This window comes from Meles meles, chromosome 17 (genome assembly GCF_922984935.1).
Source record: "Meles meles chromosome 17, mMelMel3.1 paternal haplotype, whole genome shotgun sequence".
NCBI lineage: Eukaryota > Metazoa > Chordata > Mammalia > Carnivora > Mustelidae > Meles > Meles meles.
Window position 1 is genome coordinate 31,640,251 of NC_060082.1, and position 16,825 is coordinate 31,657,075.

The following is a 16,825-nucleotide window of genomic DNA, read 5'->3' on the forward strand; positions in this document are numbered from 1 at the left end:
CAATATATTGTACACCTAAAACTAGTAAACACTGTATATTAATTATACTGGAATTATAATAAAATAAAATGGATAATAAAAAACAAAGTAAATGCACTTGGGTGAAAGTTAAGCATGAATTTTAACATGGAAAATATACATGTGCAATATTATATTTCTCCTATCAGTGTTGCATTCCATAAAAATAGTTAGATCAGGTTTCAAACTAAATATTTCACACAAATATGTTTGCATAAATTCTATTTGTATCCATGAATATTAATATAAAGGGCATTTGTTTAAAGATGTTTATTTAAATTCAGCTGCAACAAACATAATTCTTGGTCAAAAGTATCAAGCAATGAATTTCACATACTATACAGGAAATAGTCCATGCTACAAAATTATAAACACCATATGAATATAACAAGATAAGCTTGCTTAAAAATTTTAAATTAGGTTAAATGAGCTTGAAAGATAAGGACTAAATGCTAACATATGGAATGTAAGATTTCCAAATGTTAATTTAGTTAACTTTCTTGTAGTAACTACGTACACACATACTACTTTTATGTCTATTTCTAAAAATAAAATAGTAAACTACAAGATATATATGAGTAGAACAAGGAGGACATCTTGAGGTCATTCTAGAAATGCACATTTTATTCTTAGGTCTCACACACAATTCATGATTTAAAAAATAGGTCAATTAAACTAAGTTAATATATTCAGTTTAAAATGTGTTTTTTCTTCAAATAAAAGGGCAAAATTTCTCAAAAGCATTTAAATTCACTTAAAAGCACCCTCTCTCCCCTTTCTGTTGCTGTTTCTGTCACACACACACACACACACACACACACACATCCAAAGACTACAAAGAAGATTTTTTTTGAAGAATGACAGGTAAAATTTTAAAATATGAAGAAAACTGTACAAATGTTTTAGCAAGACTGTCTTAAATATGTTTCCACAGTAGTAAAAAAAAAAAAACAACTTCTCACATATTGCTCCAAAGTACTTCGTTCATTAATCTACTGTATATTTTATTCTCCTACTTCTAGAAAAATAGAAATAACACTTAATACAATGTTTTGAGTCCTGTATATGTCTTTCCTATGCACTTTGAGTTAAACCTGGACTCGGAGGACCATTGGCAGAATGTTCTGGCTCTTCAGGGCCATTCGTGACTTTAGTACCTTCATCTTCTTTGTTTCCTTCATTGGCCTTATCAAGGGCACCAGGTGGACCAACACAATTAGCTCCCTGTTTTGCTTTGTCCAATTCATTATCAAATTCAATTTTATCTTCTTGGTTGTTGCTTTTCTTTATTTGTCCATTCTGGGCAGGATAAATGCTAGCAATGACATCATACAGGAATTGGTATTGTTCCTAGTAAAAGAAAGAAGCAAAAAAGCTTATGTAATTATTATAAAGAAAGTTTACGTATTTATTTTTATGTCAGAGGAAAATTAGCAAGAACTGGTTATTTCCTTGGAAGTCTTAGATAGCAGAAAACTACTCTTTTCTGTTTTTATAAAAAGAACATTTTAAATGGCTTCGTCCCCCTAAAGTTCTAAAGGATTGACTGCAGGGTATTCCTCAAAGTTTACCTTGGAGTAACACCAAATGTGTTCATTCTCCTCCCATACCACGTGGGGTCTCATTTCTTTGACTTAGCCCATGATGCCACTTCCTGGGCTTATCCTTCTTGGTTTAATGTCTAAGCATCATTCCTCTAAGTATCAGAGCAGAAATTACTTGCTTCTGGAAAGCCTGTGCAGATCCCCATAGGTTAAATTCAGTGCCCCTATCCATGTTCTTTGTATAATCTCTCTGTCATTTCAATTACTACATTGTTTAATAAATATCCACATTTTCTTCACACTAAACTGTGAGTTTCTTACTGGCAACAGCACATAGTAGGCACTCAGGACATTTTTATAATCAACTGTACATAAGCTCAATGTCCTGCACCATTTAAAGCTGCATAGATCTGAGTGAGTGGTTAAGCTTATATGGTGAGTAGTTATGAATTTCCAGACTACCTGGAACACCCAGGTTAATTTGATTACAAAATGCCACACTTGCTATTCTCACTGGATCCACACTTCTTGGCAAGGTGACTTTGCAGACCCATTCAACAAGGAGTGGAGTCAATTTCCCCATTCCTTGAATCTGACTGGCGTGGTGACTTGTTTGGAAAAGAAAATGCAAAGGACGACAGATTGTGCCAGTTTCCAAGCCTGGGCCTCAAGAGGTCTCGCATACTGCTGCCCGGGTTCTCAGAACTCTGTTGCCTTAATGGGAATGTGCCTGGGCTAGTCCTCCAGAGAAGAAGACACCTGCGTTCTACTCACCCCTGTTGCCAGAGCTAAAGCCTTGCAACTGCCAATCTGTTGGTGGTAGAGATCACTTTGGATGAGCCAGACTCCAGCAGATACATCAGCAGTGGCAAAGCAGTAAGTGAGCCTTATCCACATTGGTTGACGCTGATGTGATTGGCAGAGCTATTTCATTGCGCCCATAGACTATTGAACTGTAATAGCTTTTTTTTCCCCTGCCACTAATTTTGAGGTGGTTTGTTACACAGCAATACAAATTAATACAGGAGTCAAGATGGGGAAAATAAGGGAATTCATGAGCATTTGAAGAGAAGTTCTTCATGAACTGCCACAACAAACTGCTGGCAAGCTCTAGTTAGTTCTCTTATTTATATTAATAATAATCTAGGGGAGCCTGGGAAGATCAGTCAGTTAAGCATCTGCTTTCAGCTCAGGTCATGATCTTGGGGTCCTGGGATAGAGTACTGTGTGGGGTTCTCTGCTCAGTGGGGAGCCTCTTCTCCTTCTCCCTCTGCCTGCCATTCTACCAGGCTGTGCTCTCTCTCAGATAAATAAGTGAAATCTTTAAAAAATAAAATATAATAATTTAATGTGAATTATTAAGTAGAAAAGGAAGATAGGAAAGAAAAATAGAAAGGTAAATAGAAGAGAAGAGGAAAAAAGTTGAGGAGTAGGGAAGACGGGGAGAGAAGAAAAGAAAGAGAAGAAACCGTTAAAATAAAAATGCAAAAGACATCAAAAGCAGCTGTGAGGTCTACTTACAAATGTGGGAACCATTCCTGGTCTAGCTCTGCGGAGAGATTTTACTACTTGAAAAACATCTATTACTTCTTCTGTTTCTGCGCTTTCCAAGAGATTTAGCAAAGCACAAAATAGTCCTGTTTGCTGAGATCCATCTCTATAAAATGAAGAAAAGTTTTAAAAAGAAAATAATACTACATTTTATGGAGAAAGTGATATTAGAATAAAAACTGAGAGAGATGAAATGCATCCTTCACTTCATGTTTATTGTTAATTATGTCATTCCAATCTCTTAAGAGCAAAATGTTTCTGCTAAATGCATTTTTTGGGAAACTTTTTTCAGTTTGAGAATATAATAATCTTATAGTTTAAAAAATACTTGTCTCGGGCTTCAGAAATATTTTTTTCTTCTGTTTAGTCCCTTATAGATTATAATGCATTTTTATTTACATCTGAAGTTGTAAGGAAGTTGTTAGGACAAATATTGTAATGCCAATTTGATAGATGAGGACATCAAGACTTAGGGAAGATAGAGACATGCCCAGAAAGCAATAAAGTCAGAAATACGGGACCAAATATTTTGTATATTGCTAGAACACATGCCTTCTCTCCTTCTCTCTTCTGCCTCTCTAATGCTTTTTACAAATGTCCACATTTCTGTATAATAGAAATATGACACCTGGTTATTCATTAAGAGAGGACAACTCAATGATTTACTTACCTATAAAAGCATGTTACAATATAATAAAGATTCAATTATGTTATTAGCAGGATTTTATTTATTGTACATAACTAAGGGACATGTAATAGATATTCGGCCATATCTTAAGAAACATATATAATTTTAAAGCTTAACCTTGCCTACTTTAGCTTTCTTTTGCACAAATATCACCTTTGAAAACTCTAATAAAGTCTGAAAAGTCGTGCATCTGTAAGGACTTGATACTAGTGTATGCAATTCTAATAATAATAATGAAGCTTTCTCGAAATTTCTAAAAGCATCTCAGTAAATTTACATTTCTCATTTTCCTTTATATTTTTATTTTGCATTTACTTTAATGTTTTACATAAATATTTTCTAGTATGCATCCTTCTTTTAATATCTCTTATTTAAGGTAGATATGTAGGCATCTCTCACACATGAAAGTCAAGGGTCGGGGCATCTAGGTGGCTCAGTGGGTTAAAGCCTCTGCCTTCGGCTCAGGTAATGATCTTAGGGTCCTGAGTTCGAGTCCTGCATCAGGCTCTCTGTTTAGCAAAGAGCCTGCTTCCCTTCCTCTCTCTCTCTGCCTGCCTCTCTGCCTACTTGTGATCTCTGTCTGTCAAATAAATAAATAAAATCTTAAAAAAAAAACTTAAAAAAAAAGAAAGTCAAGGGTGTACATAGTAGAAATTAATAAAGTCAAAAATTATTATATATAATATTAAAGTCTTTTTAGTTAATATATAACTTGAGATATGTTTACTGAAGGCAAAGCATTCATTCCTTTGGATTGTCTTAAGACCCAATAAGGCGGATCAATGCATATAAGCATAAACAAAATTGATATCCATCCACTTGTCTGTTCATGCATCCTGCCACTTATTCATTAATTCATCCAGGCCATAAGACACTCAGATTCGGGCGCCTGGGTGGCTCAGTGGGTTAAAGCCTCTGCCTTCGGCCCAGGTCATGATCTCAGGGTCCTGAGATCGAGTCCCACGTCGGGCTCTCTGCTTGGCAGGGAGCCTGCTTCCTCCTCTCTCTCTGCCTGCCTCTCTGCCTACTTGTAATTTCTCTCTGTCAAATAAATAAATTAATTAATCTTTAAAAAAAAAAGACACTCATATTCAATGTGAGGCACTGGGAGTCAAAGATGATGTGATGCTGGTATTAAGAAACTTATAGACTAAAACTACTGCACCATAATATAATCATTGCTGTCATTATTTCTATAACAGTCATAGAAATTGCTCTGTAGGTGCAAGCAAAACTGAGAGTGACTGATTCCACAAGAAGCTTTTGTTGTGGTCATACATTTTATATATCAGGGTAAATAGACTTTAATAGGAAGTGTAAACCAAGAAGTCAAGCATTATGCTGATTTTTAGAGAATATCTTATCAAATCCCACCCACCTGCAGTGAATGAGCAGAGGAGCACTCTTGTGATGCTTATTCCCTTCAGGGGAATTCTTGGGAAGCTTTTCTTTGAGAGTCTGAATCATAGAGATTAATTCTTTGGGTTCTCCAGGAAGCTCTGTCACATTCCAGTTATTATACTGGTACTGGTACACAGTCCAAGAATCTTTCCTCTGAAACCAGAAAGGAAGGGAACATTAATTCAAGTAAGGTTCAGTCCATTAATAATTTAATAGTCACACTGTCTTCATAATTGCTTTCATTTAACTCTTAAAGTTTTACTCGAAAAACATTATACAGATTTCGCTTTGCTTTTATAGAGTTAATTATATTCGTTTTTACACCAGATCAGTTACCAGAACAAAAATACGTCCTCCTGAAATTATTTACATACCTTGGAATGTCTCAGTTCAAATACACGGAGGGTGTAAGCTGGAGATTCTTTGGTGTCTTTCATATCAACTTGTATATCTCCATATGTTTGCTTTTCTTCTTCCCAGTACTGAGCACAGGCTTCCTGGATGACAAAGAACACAATTCACCAACCCCCACACAAGGGTTCTGTTTGCTTTTTAACGTATTCAGAACATCTCTTACTGTCTCTGTCTCTCTCTGCCCTCTCTCTCTTTCCCTGCATTCTATTAAATTGAAATTACTGTGTTCTAAAATGGAAAGCCACACATAAAACTCTAAAATCTATCTTAAGTATGGTGGACATGCATTCCACAATATCTGGTGGGTTGTTGTGTGAATCAAGGGAACTGAGAAATAACCAAAGTGGCCAGGACACCACAGGAACGGCCCTATCACCACTAATGTAGGTCTTGGAGATCTGTTTCTTCCTTCCATATCCTATTATCAACACTTCTTCAAAATTTATAGATTGAGCTGATGTTGATCATGACCCTTGCAAGAAGTTTCACTGTCTTTCCAGTGGTCCTTGTAGAAGAAGACTTCATCTTTTGGAGTTTTGTCTCCGTATCTTGATGACCAACACCCTGAGCAGCTTTATGTAAGTTGACTCCATACCTAAGTAAAGAGTCAGACTGAAGAGCAGGAAGATCACAAAAGTGTGTTCTCTCTGCAAATGGTTCTGCACGCATTACAATCACAGTTGCTGACAGTGATAGGCATTCCTGCCTAAACTAGCATTTTAGTTCCTGGCTTTCACAATTTAGGTGAAAGAAAAGAGTGTTGGAATTCCATGCGGGAAATCTGAACACGTTACTGCTTTTTAAAAAAAAAAAAAAAAAAAAAAAAAAAAAAAAAAAAAAAAAAAAAAAATTAAAAAAAAAAACATAAAATAAAACGTGTCCTATGTCCAGAGGTATGAAACCAAAGAAAGACAGAAAGAAAAGACATATAGTTGCATGCTTATGAGAATGTTCACTAAATAAGCTGTAACATATGCCAGATAATGTGTTAGGTACTAAAACTAAGTAAAATCTACTTCTAGTGAGATTTTGATAACCCAGGGTATTAAGGAAAAGATCAAATAAATGTCACAGGTATTAAATTAGATCTTAGGTTCACCTCCAACTATAAAATTTTATAATAAATATTACATGAACATAAAGAAGGCAGGATTTAGATAAATTTTTCAGGAGTTCTATCAGGCTAAAAGAAAAGGATCAAAATGGAAATAAAGGACACATTTAGACATAGGAATGCCAGTAAATTAAGTCTCAGTGATGAAAATGCAAATGGTGTGTCAAGATTCAGTCAGAAAACCTACTTGTCCAGAATAGAAATCATGGAAAACATAAAAATATGAAGAAAATAGAATTATTTTTGAGGGTCTGGCTATTGAGGGTCTTAAACATCACACCGAGGAGTTTGATTTTCATCTGAGGAAAATGGAAGGAAAATGTGTCTGTTGCTTGTTGTTTGTAGCAAGCAGTGACACCAGGATTGCTCTGCATGAGATGATCCATTGATGATGTGTAGGACTGGAGAAATAGTAGCATGAGAGACTGTCAAACCCAGACACGAGATTCCGAAGACCAACACTTTCCTGGAAGGTGGTAAGAATGAACAAAGGCAACTTTGTGACAGAAGGGTCAAAAATCCTAAGGTAGAGTAATCAGGAAAGTAATCCAAGAATGGAGAATGATATTTTATGACAGAAATACAAAAATATATATATTCTTAGAAGTACAAACCTGGTCTCCATTCTTCAGCTGTGTCAGCATAACAATAACTCTGACTTTTCTTTGGAATACCATCTGCCAAAAGTCACCAATGGTCTCTTTTAGTGGTCCCTGAGCAGCAATCATCACTTCGGGTTTCCAGTAACTCTTTAATAAGAAAGAGAGAGAGAGAGAGATTCTGTTACTCTTGCTCACTGATGAGAGAACAATGGATTCTTAAAATGGATTCTTAAAATAATCAATCCAAATGATTATTTGGAAATATTGTCACTTAATTTGATATCAGTCCTGTAACATAAAAATATTAAGATCCTTAGAACCAAGAAACAATGTGATATTTATATGTAGTCAGTTAATGATATTAGTTAATGATAATACTTAGCTAACAGCATGAAATCAAGTTTAGAACATACAATCTTAACAAAACTAACAAGTTTTTCCTTCCAAAACTAACTTCAAAAAAAAGTAAATGTGGTATAAAAAGAAAATATGTAAGCATTTCAGATTATCTTCACCATGTCTCCACTTTAATTGCTACCTATACAGTCTTATGACAACTCCGAATTAAACTAATATTCTATGAGTGTGTCTTAGAAAAATTTGGAAAATAAATCCAACTTCGTGTACATGCAAAAAGTATTTACTGAATAACTATGGTTCCTTGTTAGAATTTTTTATTTACTGAAAAAAAAAGTTATGAGACAGACTCCTTTAATAATTAAGATAATCTGAATGAAATTTTTAGCTATGCAAATATGCAAATTCTTATTGGCCTAAAATTTGGTTATCTGAGTAAGTAGAAACGTTTTCAAATACTTATATTTGCTCAAATTGTATTATCTGTATTATTTGGAAGAGTCCTACCAGTCATAAATTGTAACCAGTAAGCATTGTCTTATTTTGTATCAACATACTAGGTTTTAATATCTTTAAGTCTTTCAGTAAGCTAAAATATAGTATTAAAAACAGAAATTTTGTGTCAATCAATAGTTATTGTCAAGCTCACCATTCTTTTATAAAATCACTTAAAAATGATCATAAAAATACAGATTTTTATAATGTATTCTACAACACATTTTTTAAAGGGTTAGATCCTGGGCTTTGGAAATGCAAGTACCTACCATTACAAAAGATGCATTGATGTATCTACTTGTTTCCTCTGAGTCACTGTCATCATCAGAAGATTCATCTGAATCATGCTCACTCTCTTTGCTCATCTCCAGTTCATGTTTAAGTGGCACTCTGTTAAAGTCATCTATGTAAAATAAATTCGTAGTAAGTCTTTCTTTAAAAAATCAAATATCCTCTTGATTGTCATGTAGAAATTAGTGAAATAACAGACTGCACTGTGTAAATTTACTGATGTACATGAAATGAGACCCTGCATAAAATTCAGTGTGTATTGATTAACAAATCATAAAAAAGAAATCTAAGAAAAAGCAGCTTTCAAAAAAGTTCCTAGGAAAAAATGGGATATAACACCATGTTAAACAACAAATAGATATAATATTCTATATAATCATTCAGTCTTTGACACATATACTTCAGTTTTCCATGGAAAATGGAAAAATAGTTTTCCATGGAAAATCATCATTCTGCTAGACACGTTTAAAAATACATACGTAAGTTTGAAAAAATACATAGCTTAGGTAAAAACCTAATTTCTCATTTATATCCTGTTAATATCAAATTAACAATCTTAATTACATAGGTATCTCAGGTGACTTATTATTCAATCAAGAAAATTATTTAGTCCCTATTTTCTCAGTGTTTCTCAATTTCTTTATAATATCCTGACAAATGATCTGATTAGCTATATCATCATCAATTCTGGATTTTGAACTAGTATTTAGAAGGACTTCAGAAATTAACTAGGTCAACCATACATCAGTACGATTTATTTGGTTGTCTAGTTTGTTAGCTTGTTATATTTTCTCCATGCTAATTTTAGTTTATGCAAATGAATAAAATGAAAGTTGTACCAGGCATGATCTTTTAAAATTCTTAAATAACAGAATTCAAATATTGAAACTGTACATATGTTGTTAATCTACTAAGTCTGATGATTAACTGTTTATGGGGTACTTTTTACCTGCTGTCAATCTCCCAGATAGAAGGAAGGGATAAAGAGAAAACAAAGAAAAAAAGGAAGTAATGGTTGCTATTGGCAGTTACCCTGAAGCAAATAACTGAAATAAACTCAAGATGAGAGAGAACTAATAAAGTGGACTTGGCCATTTTCTCCCAGCTTCAGAGGTTACATCTTTCTGACAACCCATTTCTGAAATAATTGATAGAAAATACTAAATCGGTAGAAAATACTGTATACAGCCTATCCCCCAAAGTCCATTGTGAATGTATGGGGTGCAAAATATTTTCTATATTAAATTTAAATAGCCCATTAGCTATTCCCTACTTTGAACCCCATGTTGAAAACTTACTTCAAAATCATTTGTGTGTGTGCATGCAAAAAAGAATTTAATTTTATCTGATACCAAAGAATAACATAGAATGAGCTACATACATGGAATGATGTAAGAATTCCTGTTTTTACTTTTATTCTGTTCTTGATTTCCAATGTGCTGTGTCCTCCAGCTCCTATACGAAGGAAGTCTCTGAGGGTGAAAAAACAGAATGGAACACAGCTTTTAAAATGCAAGTTGTGCTTTTGTTTATTATTGTGGCAAAAGATGTTCCCTAAAGAAAAGTATTTCATCAAATTTTGTGAAATGTGCATTCAGTGCCTATAGTTCACAAGTTTTAAGTTTTCTTTTTAATTTTTCAGGCATTTAATATTTTTGACATGGCGAGTTTGAACTCAAGATATACAATTATTTAACAAAATAGGTTTCCCACTTAAGAGTTGCTGGAGAGCAACATAGCATGGTTTGGTCCTGTATAAGCCGAAGCACTACTGTACCCATGTTGATGATTATCCATATTACAAAAGGCAGTGGTATATTACTGGAAATGATCAGTAATAAACTCTCCAGATACAGCATTCACAGAAGACTTGGCTCATGCTTCAAATAATTGATGCTTCATTTGCTTACACCTTCCTGACTGCTTTCCCTCCCATTCACAGTAGATGATCCATCAACAAGACCTATCATGTCTGCTGGGGAAGCTCTCAAATCTTTTTGCATTTCTCTGTTTCTGCTTCTTACAGTCCACTTTCATTTCTCACTTGAAAACATCAACAGTTTCTTAACTGGTCTCTTTATCTTCAATCAATCTCACTTGCTCTAATCCTTTTAAAACAGGAAACAGAGTCCCGCTGAGGCTCCTCAGCAGTTTGCCATACGTAGGAAGCATTCAACTGCACCAAAAACCCTTCAGGGCTGCGCTGTTCTTTGTCTGGGACCAGCCTCACCCTTTGATAGTCCCCTTCCGCTTCAGCCAACCAACTTCTTGACTCTGACAAGGGGCTGAGTTGTCCTTAAACCTTTGTGAGTTCTATGCCTGGGCTACCCTTTTCTCTTGTCACCCTGCTCATTTTGACTTGCCTTTTAACTATCGGTTTAAAGATTTATTTATTTATTTGACAGAGAGATAGAGGGAGAGCACAAGTAGGCAGAGTGGCAGGCAGAGGCAGAGGGAGAAGCAGGCCCTCTGCTGAGCAAGGAGCCCGATGTGGGGCTCGATCCCAGTACCCTGGGATATGACCCGAGCCAAAGGCAGAGGCTTAACTGACTGAGCGACCCAGAGGGTCCCTAACTATCAGTTTAAATGCCATTTATTCTGGAAAATCTCTCTGCCTGTAGCCCTTTCTTCCCATTTGTTCTTAAGTATTTGTCAAACGAATGAATAATCTAAACCGAAAGAGCTCATAATATACAGTTAATTAGGATTTTATACACACACAAATATATGTGCATGGGATATGTGTGTGTGTGTATACATATATATGTATATGTATATGTGCATATATTTTTTTAAAATATGGTAAGCTCTTTATATTATATATCTATGTGCGTATATATATACACATACAAACATATATATGTATATATATTTTTTAAATATGGCACTCCATATCAACCCCATGTATTGCTGTGTAACTGAATGAATGAAAACCTCATTTTTTGGGGCTCCTGGGTGGCCCAGTGGGTTGAGCCTCTGCCTTCAGCTCAGGTCACGATCTCAGGGTCCTGGGATCGAGCCCCACATCTGGCTTTCTGCTCAGCAGGGAGCCTGCTTCCCCTCTCTCTCTGCCTGGCTCTCTGCCTACTTGTGATCTCTCTCTCTCTGTCAAATAAATAAATAAAATCTTAAAAAAAAAAAAAGAAAGAAAACCTCATTTTTTAATACCAGGCCATTTGAACTCATGGAGGCTGATGCTTTGGAAAGCATCATACTTTTTGTCTGTCAGAATGGTCACCCGGTGGCCCCGGCCCTCTAGCCAATTCCCACTATTAGAGATAAAACTAAGGACTTACCCTCATCTAAGCCATGAAGGGTTTTTCACACCTCAGTCTCAGCCTCTCAGTGCATCCATATTTGCTAGAGCTCTATTACTAAATAATTATCTAAGTAGTTATTCTCAAATACAACTCAGTCTCTTGTATCTCACTAATCAATGTCTTCCTCTCTGCTCTCTGGTACTCAGGGTCTGTCATCAGTAAACTGCCATCCATCTTAATGCTTTTCTCCCAACAGTTCCTTCACCTTTTGTGCTTGTGGGAGGAGGGGTGCACCAGGTGAAACCCAAGGGTCTCTTGAGAACACCACCAAAAATGCATTAGTAGGTTTTCAGAAAAAAAAAAAAAAAAAAAAAAAAAAAAAAAACCCAAAACAAAACACTGAATTTCCCACATACATCACAACTTGAAGGAAAGATATGTTCTGTCTTTGCTACCTATTTCTACTTATTTCTCCTCTTCATCTACTCATTTCTCCTTATGAGTTCTACTCATTTCTCTTTCAAAAAGCCCAACTACTTCGATTTTCCTGACGCCATGTCATATAGCTTTGACCTTTGCTAGAGGCTCCAGGTACCGATTCCTGGATCACTGCTTCTCATTTAGTTTTAGAGTTGCCTAATTTTTCTTCCCAGGTCTATCATCATTCTTGATTACTTCAATATTGACAAGGATGATCTATGCAATGCTCTAGTCTCTTAGCTTCTTTGCCTCCTATGACCTTTTCTTCCACTCTTCTACCATCCACTTTCTCCATTCTACCTTTGTAAGTTTCATTTCAAGCATTCACTTAAAAATTACAATTTCAACCATCTCATTACTGAAAATTACCTCTTTTCTTCCTAGTCATTTATTCTAGTATCTTCAGTCTAGCATTGTGCAATTCTATCAAAACCTTCCACATACCACCCTTACCACTGTCCTTAAGTGCCCCATGTCCTTCTGCAGCCAATTGGCTCTTTATCATCCACCACTATATCATACATTTGCAAACACCCTCAATTACTTTGCCTCCAACTTTCAAATAGTCACTTTAAGAAATCCTAGATGGGTTTAACCCAACTGTCTGTATACACAGCCCCTATTTTCAATGTTTCTGTAGAAAACAATAAAACCAAAGGACTCTCAAGTTCATGACCATAAATTTCAAATGATCCAACAATTTCCATCAATCTACTACTTTGCCTAGGGAGATGGCTTTCCTGCTTTGCTATAGCTGTTCCATCTACTTTCTCCTTCCTCAAGTATAAGTGTTTCTTTGCCCTACTCACTCCCGTCCCCCTAAACTTTTAACTGATAATCTTGCTTAATACCCTCTTTAGAAAGAAAAGTGACAAGAATAGCCTTAACTTCCTATCACCAAATCTAGCAAGTAACCTACATCTCTCCTCTCATTTCCTGTCTTCCTTTATGCTTAAATGAAATAATTTCACTATTTCTTTAAGTTATAGTCACTAGCTGTGACCTGGGTTACACACTCTCACCATGTCCACTGCAAATCACTCTGACTCTTGTGCCCAAAACTATACTGGACACAGGGCAAAAACCTAATCATATTTGTTCAGTCACAGAATTTACTCTTTCTTCTAGTGACTTTACATGTGAATGTTTAAATTACATTTATAAATATTTCCAAACAGCACATATGTATACGTGGTTTCGTAGAGTTAGTGTACTGATAGGTGGTTGATCTGTCAGCTAAAAGAGCAAGAAACAAGCAAGCCCTTCCATTCCACTCAAGACTACTTCCTTCCAGGCTGCTGGTTCTCCCACTATACTTGGGTCTTCTAGGGGATTGTGCTACCTGCTGATTATTGGATGCTCTACCTACCCCCTCCCCCACACCTCATCCTTATTTTGAAGCAAAACATTAAACAATTCTGCATCTGATTAAAAATATATTCCTGGTCTTGTGAAACTCTCCAATTTGGCCAGTTTGGTAGTTTACAGAATGTTTTAGTAACTGGAAATCATAAGAGAAAAGTTGCAAACTTTTTTTTTTTTTTTTGACAACTGAACAACTTGGAGATAGCTGTGAGAATTCTCTGAGTGAGTGAACTATACCTAAGCTAGCTTTCCAAGTAATAGCCCAATAAATAGGTTAGGACACATGTATTTATCCTTTAGTTTCTGTCTACCAGCTCCAGCCAGTTAAACTTCCTAAGCAGTCATAAACTCCTCTAATTATTTCCTTTCCAAACCAAAACCAGATGTAGTTTTAAAAGGTGAGATGCTACATTGCCTTTGGCAGACCAATTTTGTACGTATATACTATCTATTATCCTGACACTCTATTTTATACCACCTTAATAGAAATTGTTAAAAGTGTGAGCTGTAGACACATTTCTAGGTTTAAACAAGTTTCCTATGTAAGAGCTTTTCGCTTTTGGGCGTTTCTCTCTGTCTTAGTTTCCTCATCTGTGCTCCATTGGTTGTGGGAAGGCCCAAATTCGAGAACCATGTCAAACGAAAAGCGCAGCACTAGAAAATAGCCCTCAGTAAAAGTTATCCATAGTTATTATTATTGTTATCACAATTATTACCTGGAATTCAGCCTCTAGTGGAGATGGCTCACTGGGTGGATCTCTTTTCTTCATGTTAAATAGATATGGGTGTAATTCAGACAAACTCACTTCTGTTTCCCCAAATTGATTGTATTCCACCAGGGCCTGATGGATCAGGATATACTGTGCCTACAATTCCAAAGAAAAATATAGATAATTAACTGATAACTTACAGTCCTATAAATCACATTTAAATAAATTATACATCTCCATAACTTTCCTCATATTGGGACAATGTATGCAAAAGAAAACTGATACCTATAACATTTGAATATTGTGGAATTTGGCTCTCACAGTTCTCTAGAATGTGGGCAAATTCCATGACAGTTTTTTTCCCAGGAAAAAATAGCTTGCTAAATAGATTAAATATCTACTATATAGTGCATGACTTTTATTTCTAAAAATCAGAAAGTATTGTCTGTTACTTCCTTCAGTAATTATTATTGATCCATCAACTCAATTCACTAATATATAAAAGTATAATAAATTTTGCACTGTATCTAAGAGGAAAAGAATGCAAGTTGATATTCCCTAGAACACATTTTTTAAAAAGAGTTTCCTAGAATCATTTAAAATAAAAAAGGAAATTATTTTTTTAAAAAGCACTATGCCAAATCAGCATTTAACAACTCCTAACTTTTTATCATATTTGAATCCACTATTTTTAAATAAATGACATATTTCTGATAAAGTTCAAGCCTCTTTAACCACTAACTGCAGTGCCCTGACTTTGACTGTATCCTTTTACCCCATTTACTTTTTCCATAGGAAATAATTTTTTTTCTTGGTTGACGATCTATCTTTATACTTCTGCACTTTCTATAAACATTATACATTTTTGTGTGCTTCTTTAAAATTCTATACATTGTATCTTATATGTTTCATTCAGTGATTTTATTCACTCATGGTTTTCATCTGAGCATCTAACCACATAGATGGATACCAAGATTATCACTTTCAACTGCATAGCATGCACTGTAGGGCATCTGTATGTCTACATTTTTCCCCTTTTCTCTATAAATATGAATAAAGTCTTGTCTTGTCTTGTCTTTCCTTCTTTCTCTCTCTCTTTCTTTCTCTCTCCCTTTCTGCTTCTTCTTTTTTTTTTTTTTTGGTTATTCTATCAATGTTTAATTCAATGAACATTCTTGCACACGTTTCTAGCTGTGCACATTTGCAGGTGCTTCTCTTGGGCATAAACATACATGTGGAATTGCTGGGTCAAGTGCAGACATTTTCAATAATAACCATCACTTACAATTACTGGCTACATACATGTCCCGGGGACTTGCCAACATACTTTCTTTGGACGACTTTCATCAAAACTCCGTAGAGTAAATAGGTCATTACCTCCATTTTACACATGACTTAATGAAGGCACAGAAATATTAAAAACTTGTGAAAGGATACAGAATGTTAAGAATTATAGGCAAGATATGAACCTTGGAAGTGCAGGTCCAAAATCTGGGGTCTAATCACTATACTATATTGTCTTCCCTGGTATTAATTTTATGAAATTCTGCCAAACTGGTTTTCAGTGTTTTATTTATTCTTTTTTCCTTTCTGACACCTGTAATTGTCATTTTATTATTTATGTATGTGTTTGTTTATATATTTTAGAATCATCCTTCTTCTACCATACTTTTTAGCCACTAATGCAAAATATTTCTAACGGGTGTTTACCAATTGATTTAGTTTTCAGGAAATTAAAAGAAAACTATTTTCACCCACTGTTTAAAATTGCAAAGACTCAGGATTTCTTTTAAGATCACTGTTCCCCCCACAGGAAAATTTCCGTCATAAAGCAAAAGGGGTTGAAGATTGGCTCATACCTCCACTTGAACCATCAGACATCTCTGTCGCCGTAGCTTGACAACATAACCATAAACATCTACTTTGTTTTCTGCTTCCAGACCTTCTAGCATGGCATCAATTCCAATATAAGTGCCCGTGCGTCCAACACCAGCACTGACAAAGGAAGCAAACAAAGTGAAGGCATGATCGTGGCAGGGAAAGGAATGGAAAAGCTGACGGGGTGAAGCGGAGGAAAGAACGTAAGTTTCCCTCACAGACTGTTTCCCAAAGCAGCAACTGCCAAAGGGAAGGATGTCCCTACCAGCCTCAAGGTGAGGACTGGGATAGCTCTGGCACCTGCCGTGGGGCTCCATTTACCTGCAGTGCACCACAATGGGGCCGCTGAAGAAGTTGCTGAAAGCATTTACTCTCCTTCGCAGCTTGAGGAGCAGGTGAGGGTCTTCAGGCACCCCATGGTCTGGCCAGCTGGTGAACTGAATGTGAGTCACCTCTCTTCCTGTGGCTTTCTCTTTTTTCTAGGCAAAAGATAATATTTTCTTTGAGATTTTTTTTTTTTTTCCCAAAGCAAACTACCTGACAAGTAAGTGGAAGGAGGGGCAGGACCAAGAACTCCCCACGCAAGTTTTTTCAACCACGGTAACAGTCTCCTTTCCAATGGATAACCAGCCGTTGAGACGTCATGCAGGGTTGGCA

General features: G+C 35.7%; 1 protein-coding gene across 5 annotated transcripts in view; it reads right to left on the bottom strand.

Moving 5' to 3' along the window:
- Positions 1 to 256: 256 nt before the first annotated feature.
- The window catches only part of PTPRC (protein tyrosine phosphatase receptor type C), a 126,619-nt gene continuing 110,050 nt past the window's right edge, over positions 257 to 16,825 (bottom strand). For 4 of the 5 annotated variants that reach the window (XM_045982420.1, XM_045982419.1, XM_045982418.1 and 1 more), the window contains 10 exons: positions 16,490 to 16,647; positions 16,150 to 16,285; positions 14,297 to 14,446; positions 9,857 to 9,947; positions 8,454 to 8,587; positions 7,345 to 7,479; positions 5,577 to 5,699; positions 5,180 to 5,355; positions 3,084 to 3,219; positions 258 to 1,368 (listed from right to left, as the gene is read on the bottom strand). In XM_045982420.1, coding sequence (XP_045838376.1) covers positions 1,093 to 1,368; positions 3,084 to 3,219; positions 5,180 to 5,355; positions 5,577 to 5,699; positions 7,345 to 7,479; positions 8,454 to 8,587; positions 9,857 to 9,947; positions 14,297 to 14,446; positions 16,150 to 16,285; positions 16,490 to 16,647 — 1,515 coding nt within the window. In that variant the 3' untranslated portion in view covers positions 258 to 1,092. Of the gene's footprint in view, positions 1,369 to 3,083; positions 3,220 to 5,179; positions 5,356 to 5,576; positions 5,700 to 7,344; positions 7,480 to 8,453; positions 8,588 to 9,856; positions 9,948 to 14,296; positions 14,447 to 16,149; positions 16,286 to 16,489; positions 16,648 to 16,825 lie in introns of all 5 variants that reach the window. The other variant, XM_045982416.1, reaches the window with a different exon arrangement.